Source organism: Carassius carassius, chromosome 49, assembly GCF_963082965.1.
Source record: "Carassius carassius chromosome 49, fCarCar2.1, whole genome shotgun sequence".
Lineage (NCBI taxonomy): Eukaryota > Metazoa > Chordata > Actinopteri > Cypriniformes > Cyprinidae > Carassius > Carassius carassius.
In genome coordinates this window covers 10,036,967-10,052,809 of record NC_081803.1, presented here as the reverse complement: position 1 = coordinate 10,052,809, position 15,843 = coordinate 10,036,967, and the positions used below count along the sequence as shown (strand labels likewise).

Genomic DNA, 15,843 nt, shown 5'->3' with positions numbered 1-15,843 from the left:
TAAATTGAGATACATGCAATGTAAGCAGACACTACAGACAAACCAAAACAAGTTCAAAATGATTTGCTGCGCGAATTCCAGTAATACCAGATTAAATATAAAAGATTATTGAAATTAGTTAATTGCAGTTGGTTTTTAGAAGGCTGCTATTGCTGGTTATGTATTTATAGAAATGTGATGTTAATTTACCATAGATAATGTACTGGAAGGAAGTTTGTGTTGTATTTGCTGATTTCTCCTTTTTTGATTGTTAGAGAAAACCTGACAAAGTAACTATTGTGTTTGCTGGTGAACTTTTTCAGAGAACTGAAAAAGTTGAAAATAGATGATTTTTGATGTTGATTTACCCTGCTTATACTTTTGGTCACACAGTGGGATTGAAATAATTACTTTAATCTTTTCCACAACATGAGACTCCTGCCATTACTAGTTTCCACGCTTCGATCACTTACCTGGTGTTTGCAATCCTACCTATGAGTTCCTGCATGTAAGCGATGGATGAAATTCCTCATTAGATATAGGTAATACAAAATATTTATATAGTAAATACAGTTATAAAAGGATTAGAAAATATAAAAAACATTTAGCCTCAAAACCCCCCATAGTTTAGCAGCAACGTTTGATTTCTTTAGATAATCATGCTTTACTGATATGCAAAGTTTAAATAACTAAACGTTTTTATACTATTTTATAAATCACTTAAATGGTTTATTAGTTGTACTAAGAGTAAAACAAGAAAAAATTGTTGGAAAAGGCATTCAAATCTTGAGGGAAAAGCACAATTGCTTGATAGCTGAAGAATAAAGCATCTACTGTAGGTCAAAAGCAGACACAGCTGATGTTTCAGAGAAAGCTTGATTAACAAACATCAAGCTCATATTGCACAGTGGATGGTGTCATAAGACCATTAGGGTCTCTAAAGATCTTCTAATTGCATTGTAGACAAGGCCACACCCTTCATGGGAAGTGCTTTTGCAGTACAAATATATCCCTCAGTCACCCACAAAGCCAGCGCCGTCTTCTACACATCTCGTGTAGCAACAAACCCACATAGAAATGGAGTCTATTATGGAGCGAGGAACCCAGAGCAAGCAGAATCTAATCAGTAAGATGTTCTCAACTTTTTTTCCTCTCTCTCTTTTGTCTATGAGCATTGGACTTTAACAAGTAATGTACTGAGAATATAATATAGTAATTGTCTTAACTAAAACTACTACAGGAGTGTTGAGATTGATTGAGGTTGTATTCTTTAACTATCATCAGTTAGATTTGTCATTTGCATTAGTGTTTGGTTTGCAAAGCAGTCAGTTTCCCACACCAATACACAATTGTGCTTGCATGAGGAAAGAGGAAGAATGAAATATGCAGTAAATATATGAAGTCAAATAGCTGTTTGTGTTATTTATATTATTCATAGTCAGAAACTGTTTAGATATAATCACCAGGAACAGACGAGAAAGGTTAACTAAGTTTATGTTGTGTCAAATTATCTAACAGTACAGTAACTGCTGGACTATTTAAAGGAACCTCAAAAAAGCTAAAATGGTGAAAAAGAAATGGTGACAGTCACAGAACACTTTACCCCTTTTTATGTAATTAAATGTTTTTAATAATTTTGTACTAAAATCTTGATGTTGGATTCACAAAAAAGATTCACAAAAGTCCATGCTGAGCATAAAAGAGTATGATAGAAAGGGCATGAACATAAATATGGCCTTGGTTTGAAATTGTTTGGTGTGTAGTATGTGTGTGGAAAAATTAGCGTTAGGTGTTCACCACCCACCCACTCATAAAAGACCACCTAGAGCTGATTTATGATGAAGAGGGTCTTCCTGATGAGACGTTTATCTGAGCTACTGCCGATCCTGTAATTGGCAGATATTGAATTTTTGGTGTAAAGTGCTTTTATTAAGGGTTAGGGGTAAAAATAAGGTGTGGTTACATTATTGTAGGTCCTCTATGCCCCGCCTCTCTCAAAAATGTATTTTTCTACAAAGTCCCTCCTTCTGACAAGCGCAGTCTGCTCTGATTGGCCAACTGACACAGTGCATTGTGATTGGTCGAACACCGCAAGCACTTGTCGGAAATGTAATGCCCCTTTCCATAATCCTGAGCTTCATCTTTCACAATAAATGTAAAGACAGTTAATAATGTCCTTAGTTTTACCATCAGTTCAAGCGCGAATGAGGAACAGAGCCGCGTGACAGACACAGTGATGAAGCTCGTATTTGTTTGCAGTACACAAGCCACGGACGGTTAAAACAGCTGACTCCGCTGTGTGACCCTCTCTCTCTCTCTCTCTCTCTCTCTCACACAACGCGCAAAACTCCACATTTAAACAGTCAATAGCAAATACTTAAACTGATAACAAAACATACTTTCAGTAGCTGATTCAGAAGGGCCAGGTCGTCGTGGCAAAGTCAGAATTACCTCCTCTCCTAGGTTCATAAAACGGTTGTCCTTAAAATGCGTTGCTGTTCTGTTGTAACTTGAGTAATCCTAAAGATTCCTAAATGCATCTACTTTCGGAAGGTCATATAAAGTGGTTTTGCTTTTGCCTAGATACACACAGTTGTACAATCTTGTAACTCTCCAAAGAGGAAGGAAAACTTGAAATCACATCATATGACCCCTTAAAACTAGGATGTGGGGAAAGTCCTGAAACTGGATGGTTCCGTTTTTCCATAAGACTATAGCCTTTATTAGTATAACTTCCATGTGAAGCATCAAATCACATTCAGTATGCACTGAATAAAACATGTAATTAGCATTGTGTTCTTGAACAATTTCACCTATTTATCTTCATGTTAGTCGTGTGCTGTTTTTGAGAACAACACCATTTTTTGTGACTGCAGGTGAAAATAACGGGAGTCTGGGCTGCTTTGGGTGGTTCCTTGTGATTACCTCTGCATTTTTCTCCATCTTGTTATTTCCAATCAGCATTTTCGTAAGCATTAAGGTACAAACCACAACAGGACAAACGAAAAATGTTGTCATGTTGAAAAATACTATTACTAGGCTCTCTTGGACTCATGTTATTTCAGTATAATTTTTGTCATTTTTATTACTATTTTGAATTCATTTTATTTTTATATTTTTCATTTTTATTTTTAAGTTTACCATACAGACGACTGGTTTCTTTTCGTTTCATGACTCTCATAACACAGCTGGCTTTCTTTTCAAATAATAAAATAAATTGCATTTATTCAAATTTAAACTTAAATCAGTATTTTATGGTCACATATTCATTTGACTATAGCTATTTATAATAATACATTATTTTACAATACAATATTTTACAAAATATGATAACTAAATACTTAACTTAAGTCTTGCACTTTATCATGAAGTTACATTAGGAATGTTTTACACCCGCAGTTGTTGTTCAAATGTTTTATAACCCACTTTATATGTTTGATTACTGTTTTATAGATTGTGAAAGAGTATGAGCGTGCCGTCATATTTAGACTGGGGCGGATAACAGCCCGAAAAGGCAAAGGACCAGGTAAACAAGAATGTTCAGTATTTAAGTATACTGCCAGTCTCTAAGATCTTCGATTCAGTAGATCAAGCTAAACAAATACTGAAGGCTGAGGAGATTAACATAACTTGTTCTTAAAACAATAATGTGACCTGCTAGCTCAACTCCTGTACATGGAGTTTAGTTCAAATAACTCATTAATGATATATGACACAGATCATATAATAACAAATATAATTCTAAAATGTTACCTGTGTCTAGGTATCTTCTTCATCCTCCCCTGCACGGACACTTTTGTCAAAGTGGATCTTCGAACCATCTCATTTAACATCCCTCCCCAGGAGGTAAACTAAAAATAGATACTCAATAAATGAGAAGTTAATATCGAGTAACTTACAATTAACAAACAATAATGGCAAAGCAGAATCAATTGCTTTTCTTTCGAACAAATCTTTTCCTTGAATGATTCAATGACTCGGTCATAAAAGCAGTCTTGTTTCCTTCTTAAGAGTCGCTGAATATGAAGTTTGAGTCTGAATTCGGAATAACAATAAACAGTGCTCTTATTTGTGCCACGTATATACTGTATGAGAAAATATTAAGAGCAGAATGCTAGTATGCTATTTTGCATAAAATTGTCAGTAAACTGTAGTCTGATGTTTAATATAAAATGTCCATGAATTCATCCACTTAAGACTCGCAATTAGTATTTACTTATGGCATTTACTAAGTGGCCACATTTTGTTTTTTTGTTTGCATTTAGATCTTGACCAAAGACTCAGTGACAATTTCTGTGGATGGTGTTGTGTACTTCCGTGTAAATGACCCTGTTGCCTCAGTGGCAAACGTGACTGATGCAGATTACTCCACTCGCCTACTGGCCCAGACCACCTTGAGGAACGTCCTGGGCACCAAGAACCTGTCTGAGGTCCTTTCTGACCGAGAAGGCATCTCCCAAAGTATGCAAGTGAGTGTGATAATGACAGGTATAATTGTATCGCTTGAATTGTCTGATTCAAGTAGCTGAAAGTTTGTCCTATGATTCTCCTCCCTGCTGTAGATGACTCTAGATGAAGCCACAGAATCATGGGGAATCAAGGTGGAGCGGGTGGAGATTAAAGATGTTAAACTGCCAATGCAACTGCAGAGAGCCATGGCAGCCGAGGCGGAGGCGGCCCGTGAGGCCAGAGCGAAGGTGAGTATTACTGCCACACATTACTAATATATGCAAATGTAATTTACTGCTAATTTAATTAACAATTGTGTGATGCCACACCCTAACAGAATGGTTTGTGATGAAACAGGTCATTGCAGCAGAGGGTGAGATGAATGCATCCAGGGCTCTGAAGGAGGCGTCTCTTGTGATCTCAGAGTCTCCATCCGCCCTTCAGCTCAGATACCTCCAAACACTCTGCACCATCGCAGGTGAGAAGAACTCTACCGTCATCTTCCCTCTACCCATGGATGTCATAAGCCACTTCATGAAGAAATGATCGCTGAATATTCCCAAATTGTACACAGGTTTACAAATGATTTATTAAAAAAAATACAATATCAATATCATATTTTAGAACATATATCAACATGTAACAACTTTCAAATGTCAATTTTATGTACAGTGTATGCATGAAGTTAAATAAACTGCAATAAAAACTGATTTTATATTTTTTAAACATTTAAAGTCATTTTCACCCACGTGTCTTCCAGCTGTTCTTCATCTAACCTTAAACAGCGATTCATTTTGATCCCAAAAAGAAACTAAGAACATCTACACTCATCAAAGTTCATGGTTCCAGATTTTTCACCTCTCCTCTGTTCACACAAGTGTTTTCTAAGGTTCCACTAGAGGACACTATTGTGCCAAAGAGTTAGAGGAAATCAGCTCCCAGTGTCTGTCCATCCATGTTATGGTGGTAGTTCTAAGATTCCTGGGTGGTTCTCCATCATCTCTTCTGTCAGTATGATGGATTCCTCATACACATCCAGACGGAGACAAAGAATAACACTAAGGGGGAAGTATGTGTCGATGTGTTACAAAATTTTAAATAACAAACATAATAATAGCAACATTGAATTATTAACACTTAAAAATGTACATTTGATTTGCATTCAGTTACTACTACAGAAAGCTTGATATATAGTGCACAGGTCATGTGGACTACTTTTTTGCAAGTAACTAGATTCATCCCAGTGACTAGAATCTTTTGAACAAAATTACCAAAAGTATTAAGAAGCGTTCACTGATTTGTTCAGGGAATAGAGTTGATTAAATTACTCTAAAAGAGTAATTACTAATTTTCAACAGTGTAATTAGATTACTGTACTAATAAGGGCTACTCTCTCTAAAATGTGTTGCATTCACTGATCTATATTATAGATCAGTGGTTGCATTACTAATTACTAAATACTTTCTTAACCTCGACCAGCTGAACAATACAGGGATAGATATGAAACTGCTCTTTTAATTCTTTCAACAACAAAAAAAAATATATATATATAATTAAATAAGTTATTATTGAACTGATCAAATTAATCAAAATTGAGACAGTAATATTAAAAACATACATTTCAACATTAGATGTTATATTGTTCTATACAGAATTGTTCTATAGTCCATACACTATTTGATGTAATTACATCACATTCGTGATTAAATTGCAGAAAAACTGAGAGTAATCCCTTACTTTTACTAATTCAAGGAGGGTGGGGATAAAAATTGTTTTTTGTTTTGTGTGTGTGTGTGTGTGTGTGTGTGTGTGTGTGTGTGTGTGTGTGTGTGTGTGTGTGTGTGTGTGTGTGTGTGTGTGTGTGTGTGTGTGTTATTAATAATATGCTTGGTCAACCAATGAAATGCTCCTTCACAGTCCTTACTCGAATGCTATTGGCGACTTGAATGAAAAATAGTGCTGAAGTAAAGGAAACTGATTCTTTTAAATGGACAACAACACTTTTTGTACAGTTTAAGTGAATTGCCATTGTGTGGCAGGAGCTATAGTATGTTTTAATTATTCATTAATTATTCAGATTTTGACATTTATGTTCTACAGACAAAAACAACGGCATTTTAAATTGGAATGACATGACTGAATCACAGAATTTATGATTTTGCCTAAACTTTTTCTTTAATAAAACCAGATGTTTTTCACAAGTAAAATGGATGCAGTTTAGGAATATAGACCTAGGGGTGGCCTACTTACCAGATCAGGGTGGCTGGTATGAGAGTTAGGCCTGCAGCCAGCAGGAAACTAAATCCAGAGAACCAGGACAGTGTAGCTGCATAGATGCTGCTGAACATTGTAAATGCAACACCAACACTCAGCATCTCCACAAAGGCTACACATGCAAACATGGCACCTGTACACAAACACACAGCCACAAGGAACAACCGTACAGTCATCAATAATTCAGAGTTCAAGTGAATTGGGAATGTTCTATTTTTTGGGAACGCCTGGATTTGCTTGCTGGGAATGAACAAAAAACTGTAACAAATACAATTTAAATTAAAGTTTTTCTATTCTATTCTATTTTATTCTATTCTATTTTACTGTGATTTTTACCTTGCTCAGATCCAGATACTATTTTGGACATCATGGATCGTAAGACAGGAGTTGGCATGATGGATAGCAGCAAAGGCAACCTCACTGCAATGAATAAAACATACACAATTGTTCCACCTGGAAATAGACCATCCAGCCACCCGTTAGAAACTCCATAAATGGCCAAACTCAGTCTTACCCAGGAACATGAGCAGAGTAGACTTCGCAAACGCTGCCATGATGAGGCCGGCTGCCACAGACATCAGCCCCAGTAGGATGATGTAGGCGTCAGGCAGATAGCGGGACAGCAGCGTCACACCGGCGAAACTCACCAGATAGATGGCAGTGGAGAGAGCCGAGCCATAACCCACAAACACCTCACTCCAACACAGAGGAGTGTTCAGCTCATACAAGATGAAGATGGACATGCCACCCTGCAGGGCTACCTGTGAGAGACACAGTAATGATAATTATCATCATCATCATCTTAAATAGGTTTAATCACAATTCTTCAACTTTGAATTCAAACTTAATTTTATATATATATATATATATATATATATATATATATATATGTCTATATGTCTATGTATATATATATATATATATATTTATATTTATATATTTTATGTTTGTAAAACATTTCTTATCAATATTGAAAACTATACTGCTAAATATTTTTTGTTCTTTTTTTTGTGGAAACCATGATGCATTTTTTTTCTAGCATTGTTTAAAGAACAGAAAATTCATAAGAGTAGCGCTTAATTGAAGTAGAAATATTTTCAATATTGTCAATATAACTTGTTTGGAAGCATCCATTATTTCTTAAATTTGTGGGAAGTCGTGGCCTAGTGGTTAGAGAGTTTGACTCCTAACCCTAGGGTTGTGGGTTTGAATCTTGGGCTGGCAATAACACGACTAAGGTGCCTTGAGCAAAGCATCGAACCCCCAACTGCTCCCTGGGCGCCGCAGCATAAATGATGCTCACTGCTGTGCATGTGTGTGTACTTTGGATGGGTTAAATGCAGAGCATGAATTCTGAGTATGGGTCACCATACTTGGCTGAATGTCACTTCGACTTTTTTTTTTCTTTTTTTTTGGTTTGGTGCCACTAGAAGCACTTCACTGTGACTTCTGATGCCAGAATGATCATAATCACCCTGAAAAAGGCGAAAGCAGCCAGCATGAGCAACAGCACAATGTTCCTTCTCCGCTTCGAGGCCGCAAATAGCAGGTAGACGCCCTGCAGGCGTACAGTAAGTGCTTGAGACTGGCTCAGTCGAGGGGCTTCAGAAGCCCAAGATGAAGACAAACTGGGATTTGGAAGAACCAGGGACTCCTTCAACACCACCAGCACATAGAAGAGGTTTATCAGATGCAGAAAGGCCGCGGTGAGGAAGGGCCAGGTGAAGCCGGCAGCTTTGATGTAGAATCCAGTGCACAGAGAAGCTAAGCCAGTCAAAACCCCTAAAATCATGTCCAGCCGAGCCATTCGGACAGTCTTCTGTCCTTCTAGATCTTCTCCGCAGAGGTCGGCCACATAGGCGAAACATCCACCGATCAGAGTGGTGGGGCCGCCCATCAGGCCCGAGAGGAAGGAGGAAGCTAACAGGTAATTGAGACTGAAGGAGAATCTACTGACCAAAACATAGCAGAGGGCGAACAGAGTGTCGCCCACCAGAGGAGGAACGATGGCAACTTTACGCCCGCAGTAATCACTGTATGAGACCAGGAGCAACGCGGAAATGAGGCTGGGAATGAGAAAGCACAGTTCACTCTTGAAGAGAAAAATTGACGTCTCCTTCTGCACTGCCTGAGAGAGGAGAGTGAAAGAGAACATGAAATAAGACACTGCTAATTCAAATATATCAAATGACAGGCAGCTTGTGAAATGAAAAGGAATTTTCTGACACACACAAGGACTACAAACAGAAACAAGTACAAAACATGAGCTCAACTAAAGCAAATATAACCGGTTCTGCAGAACTCTTTTATTGAAATATGAACATCATCAATGTAAACTTTAGCTAACAAAGCAAACAGTTTAGCCTCATCCTCAATCTATTTCACCTTTTTAATATGTCTTTCTCTGAGCTGTTTCATTTGCTGGCATTTTTTTAAAATGTTATTTTAGTAGTATTTATCTTGTTTAGTAAATCAGTAATTTACAGTGTATTTTCTAGGAACTCAATTGGAAGTTCAATAAGAAGCTCAATTGGTACATATTAAATCAATTTGTAATTAAAAAACAAAACAAAACAAAAACAAAGAATTACTGTCCTTAACAGCTGTCTTCATCAAAACAGAAAACAATTACCAAATACTGTAGTTTATTATTCATCAGAAACAATCCAATTCTTCTTCATTTTTATACCTTTTAAAGTTATAGATTCAAAGTTAAAGGTGGCTAATTTGTTGTGTTATTTAACTGTCACACACCATCACACAGATCTACAAAACACATGTGATAAATGGCTTCACATAGAAACAGAAGAAGATTTTGAGTCAGAGGTGGCCATGACTGAAGCAGCTAAAGGCTCTGACCTGGTGAATGGTGACATAGCTGTGGTTGTTTGAGCAGTGAGACAGACTCTCAGCAGGGTAGGTCGTGCCACTCAGCTCAAACCACAGCCTACGGTACACATACTGCTGCAGCAGAGGGTAGATCATAAACATGGCAAACGCATACAGGCCAACTGCCGGCTCGATCAGAAGCACACGGCCCATCCCACTTCCTGCTCTACACCGGCAAAAAAACCGGTAGAGATGCTTGAGAAAACAACCACTAAACCAATGGAAACCAAAAATAAACAGTAAGAAAGGAAACTGATCATGTATTATGAATATATAATGAAAGTCTCTTGGTTACAGCTATAGATGGACTTGGTGATTCTTACCTGCAAGTTATGATAAGAGAAATCGTTCCATATTTTTTTCTTTCTTCAAATCCACTCAAAAAGTCACAGGGCACGGTGAAAAGAAAGATCTGTTTATCCGATCTGATTATCCATTTGGGACTTCAGAGCCTGGAAGACTGAGACTTCCACTCCTCGCGTTTGTTTGTCAAGACTACAAATCCTCAAAGGAACACACACCCTCAGAACACGTAAGAGTGTTCGTGTAGCAGAATGAGGGAAGAAGTGGAAACGAGTGAGGAGGAGAGTTGGAATAAGTACAAGAGGTGCAAAATGCATTTGGCCAATTAGAATGTCACTGTGTTTGGTAAAATACCAAACCAGTGGCATTTATTCACAGCAAGTGAATTGAAATAACAGAAGAATTCTGTTCTTCAAACACATTGACTTCAGAACTTTGACTAACGTTCTGGCAAGGTTCCCTCTGAAAAAACTTTCTTCCAGTAAAGTTATTTAAATGTTCATCCAAAGTTACCTGCTCTTAAATAATGTTCTCAAACTGTTGTGATTATATTAATAATAGTTTTAGGGTCATTTTTCTTAATTATTATGCACAAATAAGCAAAAAAGCATGTCATTTTTAAAATATTTTAATATTCATCCCCGCCCCCCTAGTGAATACAAATGAGTTATATATAAATTCTTTCCATTCCTTGTTATTATATTCTCTATGCTACAGTTACAGTATGAACCATTACAAGTTAAAAACATTCACAGGGAAGGAATGATCCGCCAAGACAAACATGCATCGATTACTGTGCACTACAACACAATAAATACCTTACAAGCAAATGTAAATCCAGTCAAAAAAGACATAATAGAAGTCAAATGCTAGTAAATAGACAGATGGACAAATTTCATTCAGTACAATAAGTGACTCCATTACTCCTAGCTTACATTGACCATGTCTGTGTTTTCAGGGGCAAGTTGACATTCAGTAGTTTAGATGTCCACAGGACAAAGAGCCAGTGCTTCTCAGAACGTGATTCTGTTGTCTTTCTCATTCATTATAATATATGGAGTAATGTCATAGTGAAGGTCATCTTGAGGGGCATAGAGAAAAAAACTAAACAATGAGCTCTTACAGGAATTTGAAATATACAAACAAACACACAGTTTCTCTTTTTTGTATATAAATGTAGATTAGTAACAATTTTGCACTTTATAATAAATCATAGCAGGTGCAGACTGAGGTTGCTGAGGTTTTTTGTTGAGACATTAATTTAGTAAATGTGTTCTAGTAAAACCAATCAAGTTAAAAAAATAATTGCTGAAAAAACTAAATAAAACATAATAAGCAAACAAGTATAAAAAAAGATCTATTTATTTTCTTTTATCAAACCAGATATTAGGAGCATATTACCTGTTTGTTAGGTGGCTATAACATAATAACCTTTTCATTTTTGCTACTTTGCACAATAAATGAAGGCACATTCCTGAAACATTTATGTAATTGTTGTAAGTGAATCAAAACTATTCAGAATTTTAGACAAGTTACTAATGTAAAATGGTTTGCTGTTGTTTGATAAAAAAATATATTTAAAAAAAGGTGCTATTACATTTATTATTATTATTATTATTATTATTATTATTATTTTAAATGGGTTGGTAATGTGCTTGACGGGAAACATCCAGAAAACCCCTTAGCATCTGTGCCAGAGTAGCAAAAAATGATCAACAATAAATAATTTGTATCACAGTGACAGAAACAAATTAAATTAATTTAGAATGTAAAGCTACATAATTAAAAAATGCACTAGAATTAGAATAAAACATAGATTTCACAGTAATTAAAAACATTTAAAAAGTAAACAACAGTGTCTCAAATGAATAAAAACATCTACAAATTCATACTTGCTGTGTGTGTGTGTGTGTGTGTGTGTAGATTGCTTGTCTTGTATAGCAGAGTATTGGACTTCTGTGTATGCTACCCTGTACAAGCACCAACTGATAATACTTTAGAAAAAAAATATTATAAGTAAAGAGTTTACAAAAATTCTCATTCGTATCAAAAGTGTCAAAGGTTGCCCATTGAAAGATGTATCAATTGTAAAAAAAAAAAAAAAAAAAAAAAAAAAATTCAAATCCAAGATTTGGCCTCTGTTTTGAAATATCAAAACCCACTTTAAAAGAGGAATGTGTTGTTATTTTTCTTAAAAATAAATAAATAAATAAAAATTGAAGACTGTCTTTAAGACAGAGCAAAATATTTTCCCTGAACTTTACCCTAAAACAATTAAAGACAGTTACATTCTGTTCTAGTTCACTCATACAGAAAAATCTCTCTCTAGGTTATGCTACACTCTACAGAGGTAATACAAGAGTTAACCAGCATTACAATAAAGATTAAATCCAAACATACATTTAACTGCCATATTGTACCTCTGTAAAACCTTTACACATCTGTAACATACCTACAACACACCTCTGACAGGTGGAGCTCATTAAGACAGTCCTGTTCTATTAGTTATGGGTAAAATATTGTCCTCAAACACTAAAAAAAAAAAAAAAAATCATTAGAGGCGGAAGCTATCATCCCCAGGAGTCTGAGTATCGATGCTAACATGACAACTTCCTAAAGTTGTCAAAATCCTAGGATTCACATTAAGAATGGAAGACTTACATCACATGCACAAGTAGCAAAATGTCCATTAAATTACAAAGTACTAATAAAAATTACAACTACAATTTACAACAACATTTCCAGTAGTCGGTACCTATACGTTTGCTTGATTTCCCTGTTTTATGTCATGCATGAATTTTGTCAGTAAGTAACGAAGAACAGGAAGAACAGACTTGATGCTGAAGACTTCTTTTGTCTTGTTAACCAAGCAACCGGTAAAATCCGGCACAATGAATCTGTGCCAGTGAAGGTTTCATGTCATGTGGGCAAGCAAACTGCTCTGTGTATGAAGAAACACTTGTTTGTAAAAGCTGGTTTTGATATTAGCTGGATTAGTCTTTCGGAGGGTTCAGGAAAGGGTGCCTTCCACTGGTGCATGAGCAGTTTTTTTTTAAGACAATGTGAAGATGCCTTTACACTGCAAAAAGTCATTTTCAAAAACAGGATTTTGTTTAGATAAAATTATCTAAACATTTTAAAATATTTTTTATTATGATTGTGCTATTCAAAAGCTTGGGTAGATTTATTTGATTTTTTTAAGAAAATAATTGTTTTATTCAACAATGATGCATTAAATTGATCACTTAAAAGACATCCATAGTCGAATAAATTAGATTTGTTATAAATAAATGAAAAAAAAAAAATCTCAAATAAAATAAAATAATAACAAATGATTTTGAGCACCAAATCAGCATATCAGAATGATTTCTGAAGGGTCATGTGACACTGAAAACTGAAGTAATGACGCTAAAAATTCAGCTTTAACATCATGGCAATAAGTTACATTTGAAAATATATTAAAATAGAAAACAGTTCTTTTAAACTGTAAAGATATATCATAATAGTATTGTTATATTGTTTATTCTTAGTAAACAGTGGTCTGCATAAAAAATGTTTTTTAAAACATTACTCCAAACTTTCTGTGTGTGTGTGCAGGGGCGTCGGACTGGGGGTAAAACCAGTACTGATTACCAGGGCCCCAAAGGAAGAGAGGGCCCTTGAAAAGTCTGGAATATATATTTTGAAGGGGAGGGGGCCCATTAGGACTGCCTATGCATAGGGCCCGGGATCTTTTGCAGCGCCCCTGTGTGTGTGTATATATATACAGTATATATATATATATATATATATATATATATATATATATATATTTATAAATTGCCCATGGGGATAAGATAGATATCCTATAAATACCGTAGTGCTCATGTATATATGTCTTGACTAATTTGAAACATTCTGAATCAAAACTTGGGAGATTTGTAAAATCAGAAGACATCTTGCATATAAAAAAATAAACCAGATCACAAAAAATGCTGGTGCATTTATCTGTAGGAAGAAGGTAGGGCAGAAACCTAAAGTGCTTTTTGTTGTATAAAGTTCTCTTATGTAATTCAGAAGAAACTACAGACATTAGTGTTGGAGTCCAACAGCATGTTTAAGAGTCAAAGACGAGTTACTCCATGCACACCAAGCATTGTTGGCAGCACATCATTAGCATTAGCATTAGCATCATTAACTTTTTCATTCTGATGCTACGTGTTTACGTGTTTAGTCCGATCATCTGAGACAAAAAACTTTTCCATGTCTCAAAGACAACAAACGGAAGGGACATAGGCTCTGGCAGTTGGGATTGACAAAATCTTCATATATAGAACTTGACGTTTTTCAAAGAACAATGTGCGGCCTGCACACCCAAAAAAAAAAAGCGCTGCTGTCACAAGGGACAGTAACAGAAAATGGGCAATGCGACTGATGCAGCTGAGACTCAGCTCATCTGGGTGAATTGTTGGCGTTTGGGATCCGTGCAGGGGACGAGCGTGCTGCTGGTGAGCCTCTGAGGGTGGGTGTCCCTGGGGCCGGAGACGCCACCTTGTGAGTCGGCGTACAGGGGCCAGGAGAACAGGTGTGTGTGGGGGTCCCTGGACCTGGAGAGTAAGGATATGGAGGGATATCAGGACCGGGGAAGAAGGCTCTGTGGATGGGAGAAGAGGAAGGCGACAGATGGGGACTCATCTGGAGAAGCCAGAGCAGCTCTTCATTGTTGCGGCTCAGCCGTTTCTTCTCGTTTGTCTCCTTCTCCACATACTCCTGAAGGTTTACGTTCTCCTCAGACAATTGTCTATAAATACAGGATGAAACAATCAGGATTAGTCAAAAGTCTATGGCTATGCAGGACCTTGTTTCACTCACCCTCAGGTCATCCAAGATGTAAATGAGTTTGTTTGTTCAAGAGAACAGATTTGGAGAAATTTGATATTACACCACTTTCTCACCAATGGATCCTCTGCAGTGAATGGGTGCCGTCAAAATGAGAGTCCAAACAACTAATAAAAACATCACAATAATCCACAAGACTCCAGCCCATCAACTAACATGTTGTGAAATGGAAAGCAAATAGTTTTTTTTTTCACCAGTATGTGTACTAGTAGTGGGAATTGAACCCACAACCTTTTGCGATGCTAACACAATGCTCTACCACTGAGCCACAGGAACACATAATAACACTTCCTCCAAAGTTCATACTGTGTTGTCCACTCACATCAAAATCCTCTGATTTATTTGTTTAGAACTGTTTTTGCTTGCATATATTGCTTGTTTCTTTGCTTGCATATATCTCTCCTGATTCAGGCCAGATTACTTTTTCACTGGAGGAAGTCATATTATAGAGTCATATTTTAGGATTTCAAATGTTTTAATGATGGATTTGTTTCTAACAAATGCTTAGTTTTTGCACTTCACAAGATGTTAACTGATTAACTGGAGTCATGTGGATCAGTTGTGGATTATTGTGATGTGTTTGTCAGCTGTTTAGACTCTCAGTCTGACGGCACCCATTCACTGTAGATGATCCACTGCTGAGGTTTCAATCAATTTACAGCTAATTTACATTTTTAAATGAACTACTACTTTAATTCAAATTCATACCTTGACACAACAAGATGGCGGTCAATGCGGGCCATCAGGTCTTCGTTCTGCTGCTGAAGCACCTGGACCCGCTCCTCCAGATAAAGGTTCTTTTGGGCCTGCTCGAAGGATCAAGTTAACACAAAGCTCGACATTAAATTTTCACACAAACTTCCCATCCTTGAACAAGAGGGGACTGTAATGTGTTTTATGTGATGAAAAAACAATTTGAGAATATCATAAAAGCTGAAATGAAAAAGTAGTAAAAAGCAGCTCTAAAATGGATTTCCAAAATTATAAATAATATAACATCCAAAACAGCTGGAAGGAAAAAGAAGGTTTTAAAGTGGAAACTGATTCAATATCCAAATCATAAATAATATA

The 15,843-nt window shown here is 36.4% G+C and overlaps 3 protein-coding genes across 4 annotated transcripts in view; 1 reads left to right on the top strand and 2 right to left on the bottom strand.

The window, feature by feature from the left end:
• The first annotated feature begins 962 nt into the window (after positions 1 to 962).
• On the top strand, positions 963 to 5,154 carry LOC132132668 (stomatin-like). Its single transcript, XM_059545130.1, has 7 exons — positions 963 to 1,105; positions 2,856 to 2,959; positions 3,433 to 3,505; positions 3,743 to 3,825; positions 4,245 to 4,448; positions 4,542 to 4,676; positions 4,786 to 5,154. Exons 1-7 carry the CDS (start codon positions 1,057 to 1,059, stop codon positions 4,972 to 4,974), a joined length of 837 nt encoding a protein of 278 aa, XP_059401113.1. The 5' UTR covers positions 963 to 1,056; the 3' UTR covers positions 4,975 to 5,154.
• Positions 5,155 to 5,264: 110 nt separating this feature from the next.
• LOC132132667 (solute carrier family 46 member 3) lies at positions 5,265 to 10,092 on the bottom strand. The gene is made up of 7 exons (XM_059545129.1): positions 9,915 to 10,092; positions 9,562 to 9,802; positions 8,177 to 8,830; positions 7,217 to 7,463; positions 7,039 to 7,122; positions 6,679 to 6,835; positions 5,265 to 5,486 (listed from the first exon to the last, which is right to left on the bottom strand). Exons 2-7 carry the CDS (start codon positions 9,742 to 9,744, stop codon positions 5,387 to 5,389), a joined length of 1,425 nt encoding a protein of 474 aa, XP_059401112.1. The 5' UTR covers positions 9,745 to 9,802; positions 9,915 to 10,092; the 3' UTR covers positions 5,265 to 5,386.
• A 3,925-nt stretch (positions 10,093 to 14,017) lies between these two features.
• The window catches only part of LOC132132726 (microtubule-associated tumor suppressor candidate 2-like), a 68,250-nt gene continuing 66,424 nt past the window's right edge, over positions 14,018 to 15,843 (bottom strand). The window contains exons 14-15 of one of the 2 annotated variants that reach the window (XM_059545224.1): positions 15,481 to 15,581; positions 14,018 to 14,674 (exon numbers count right to left, since the gene is read on the bottom strand). In XM_059545224.1, coding sequence (XP_059401207.1) covers positions 14,326 to 14,674; positions 15,481 to 15,581 — 450 coding nt within the window. In that variant the 3' untranslated portion in view covers positions 14,018 to 14,325. The remainder of the gene's footprint in view (positions 14,675 to 15,480; positions 15,582 to 15,843) is intronic. The other variant, XM_059545225.1, reaches the window with a different exon arrangement.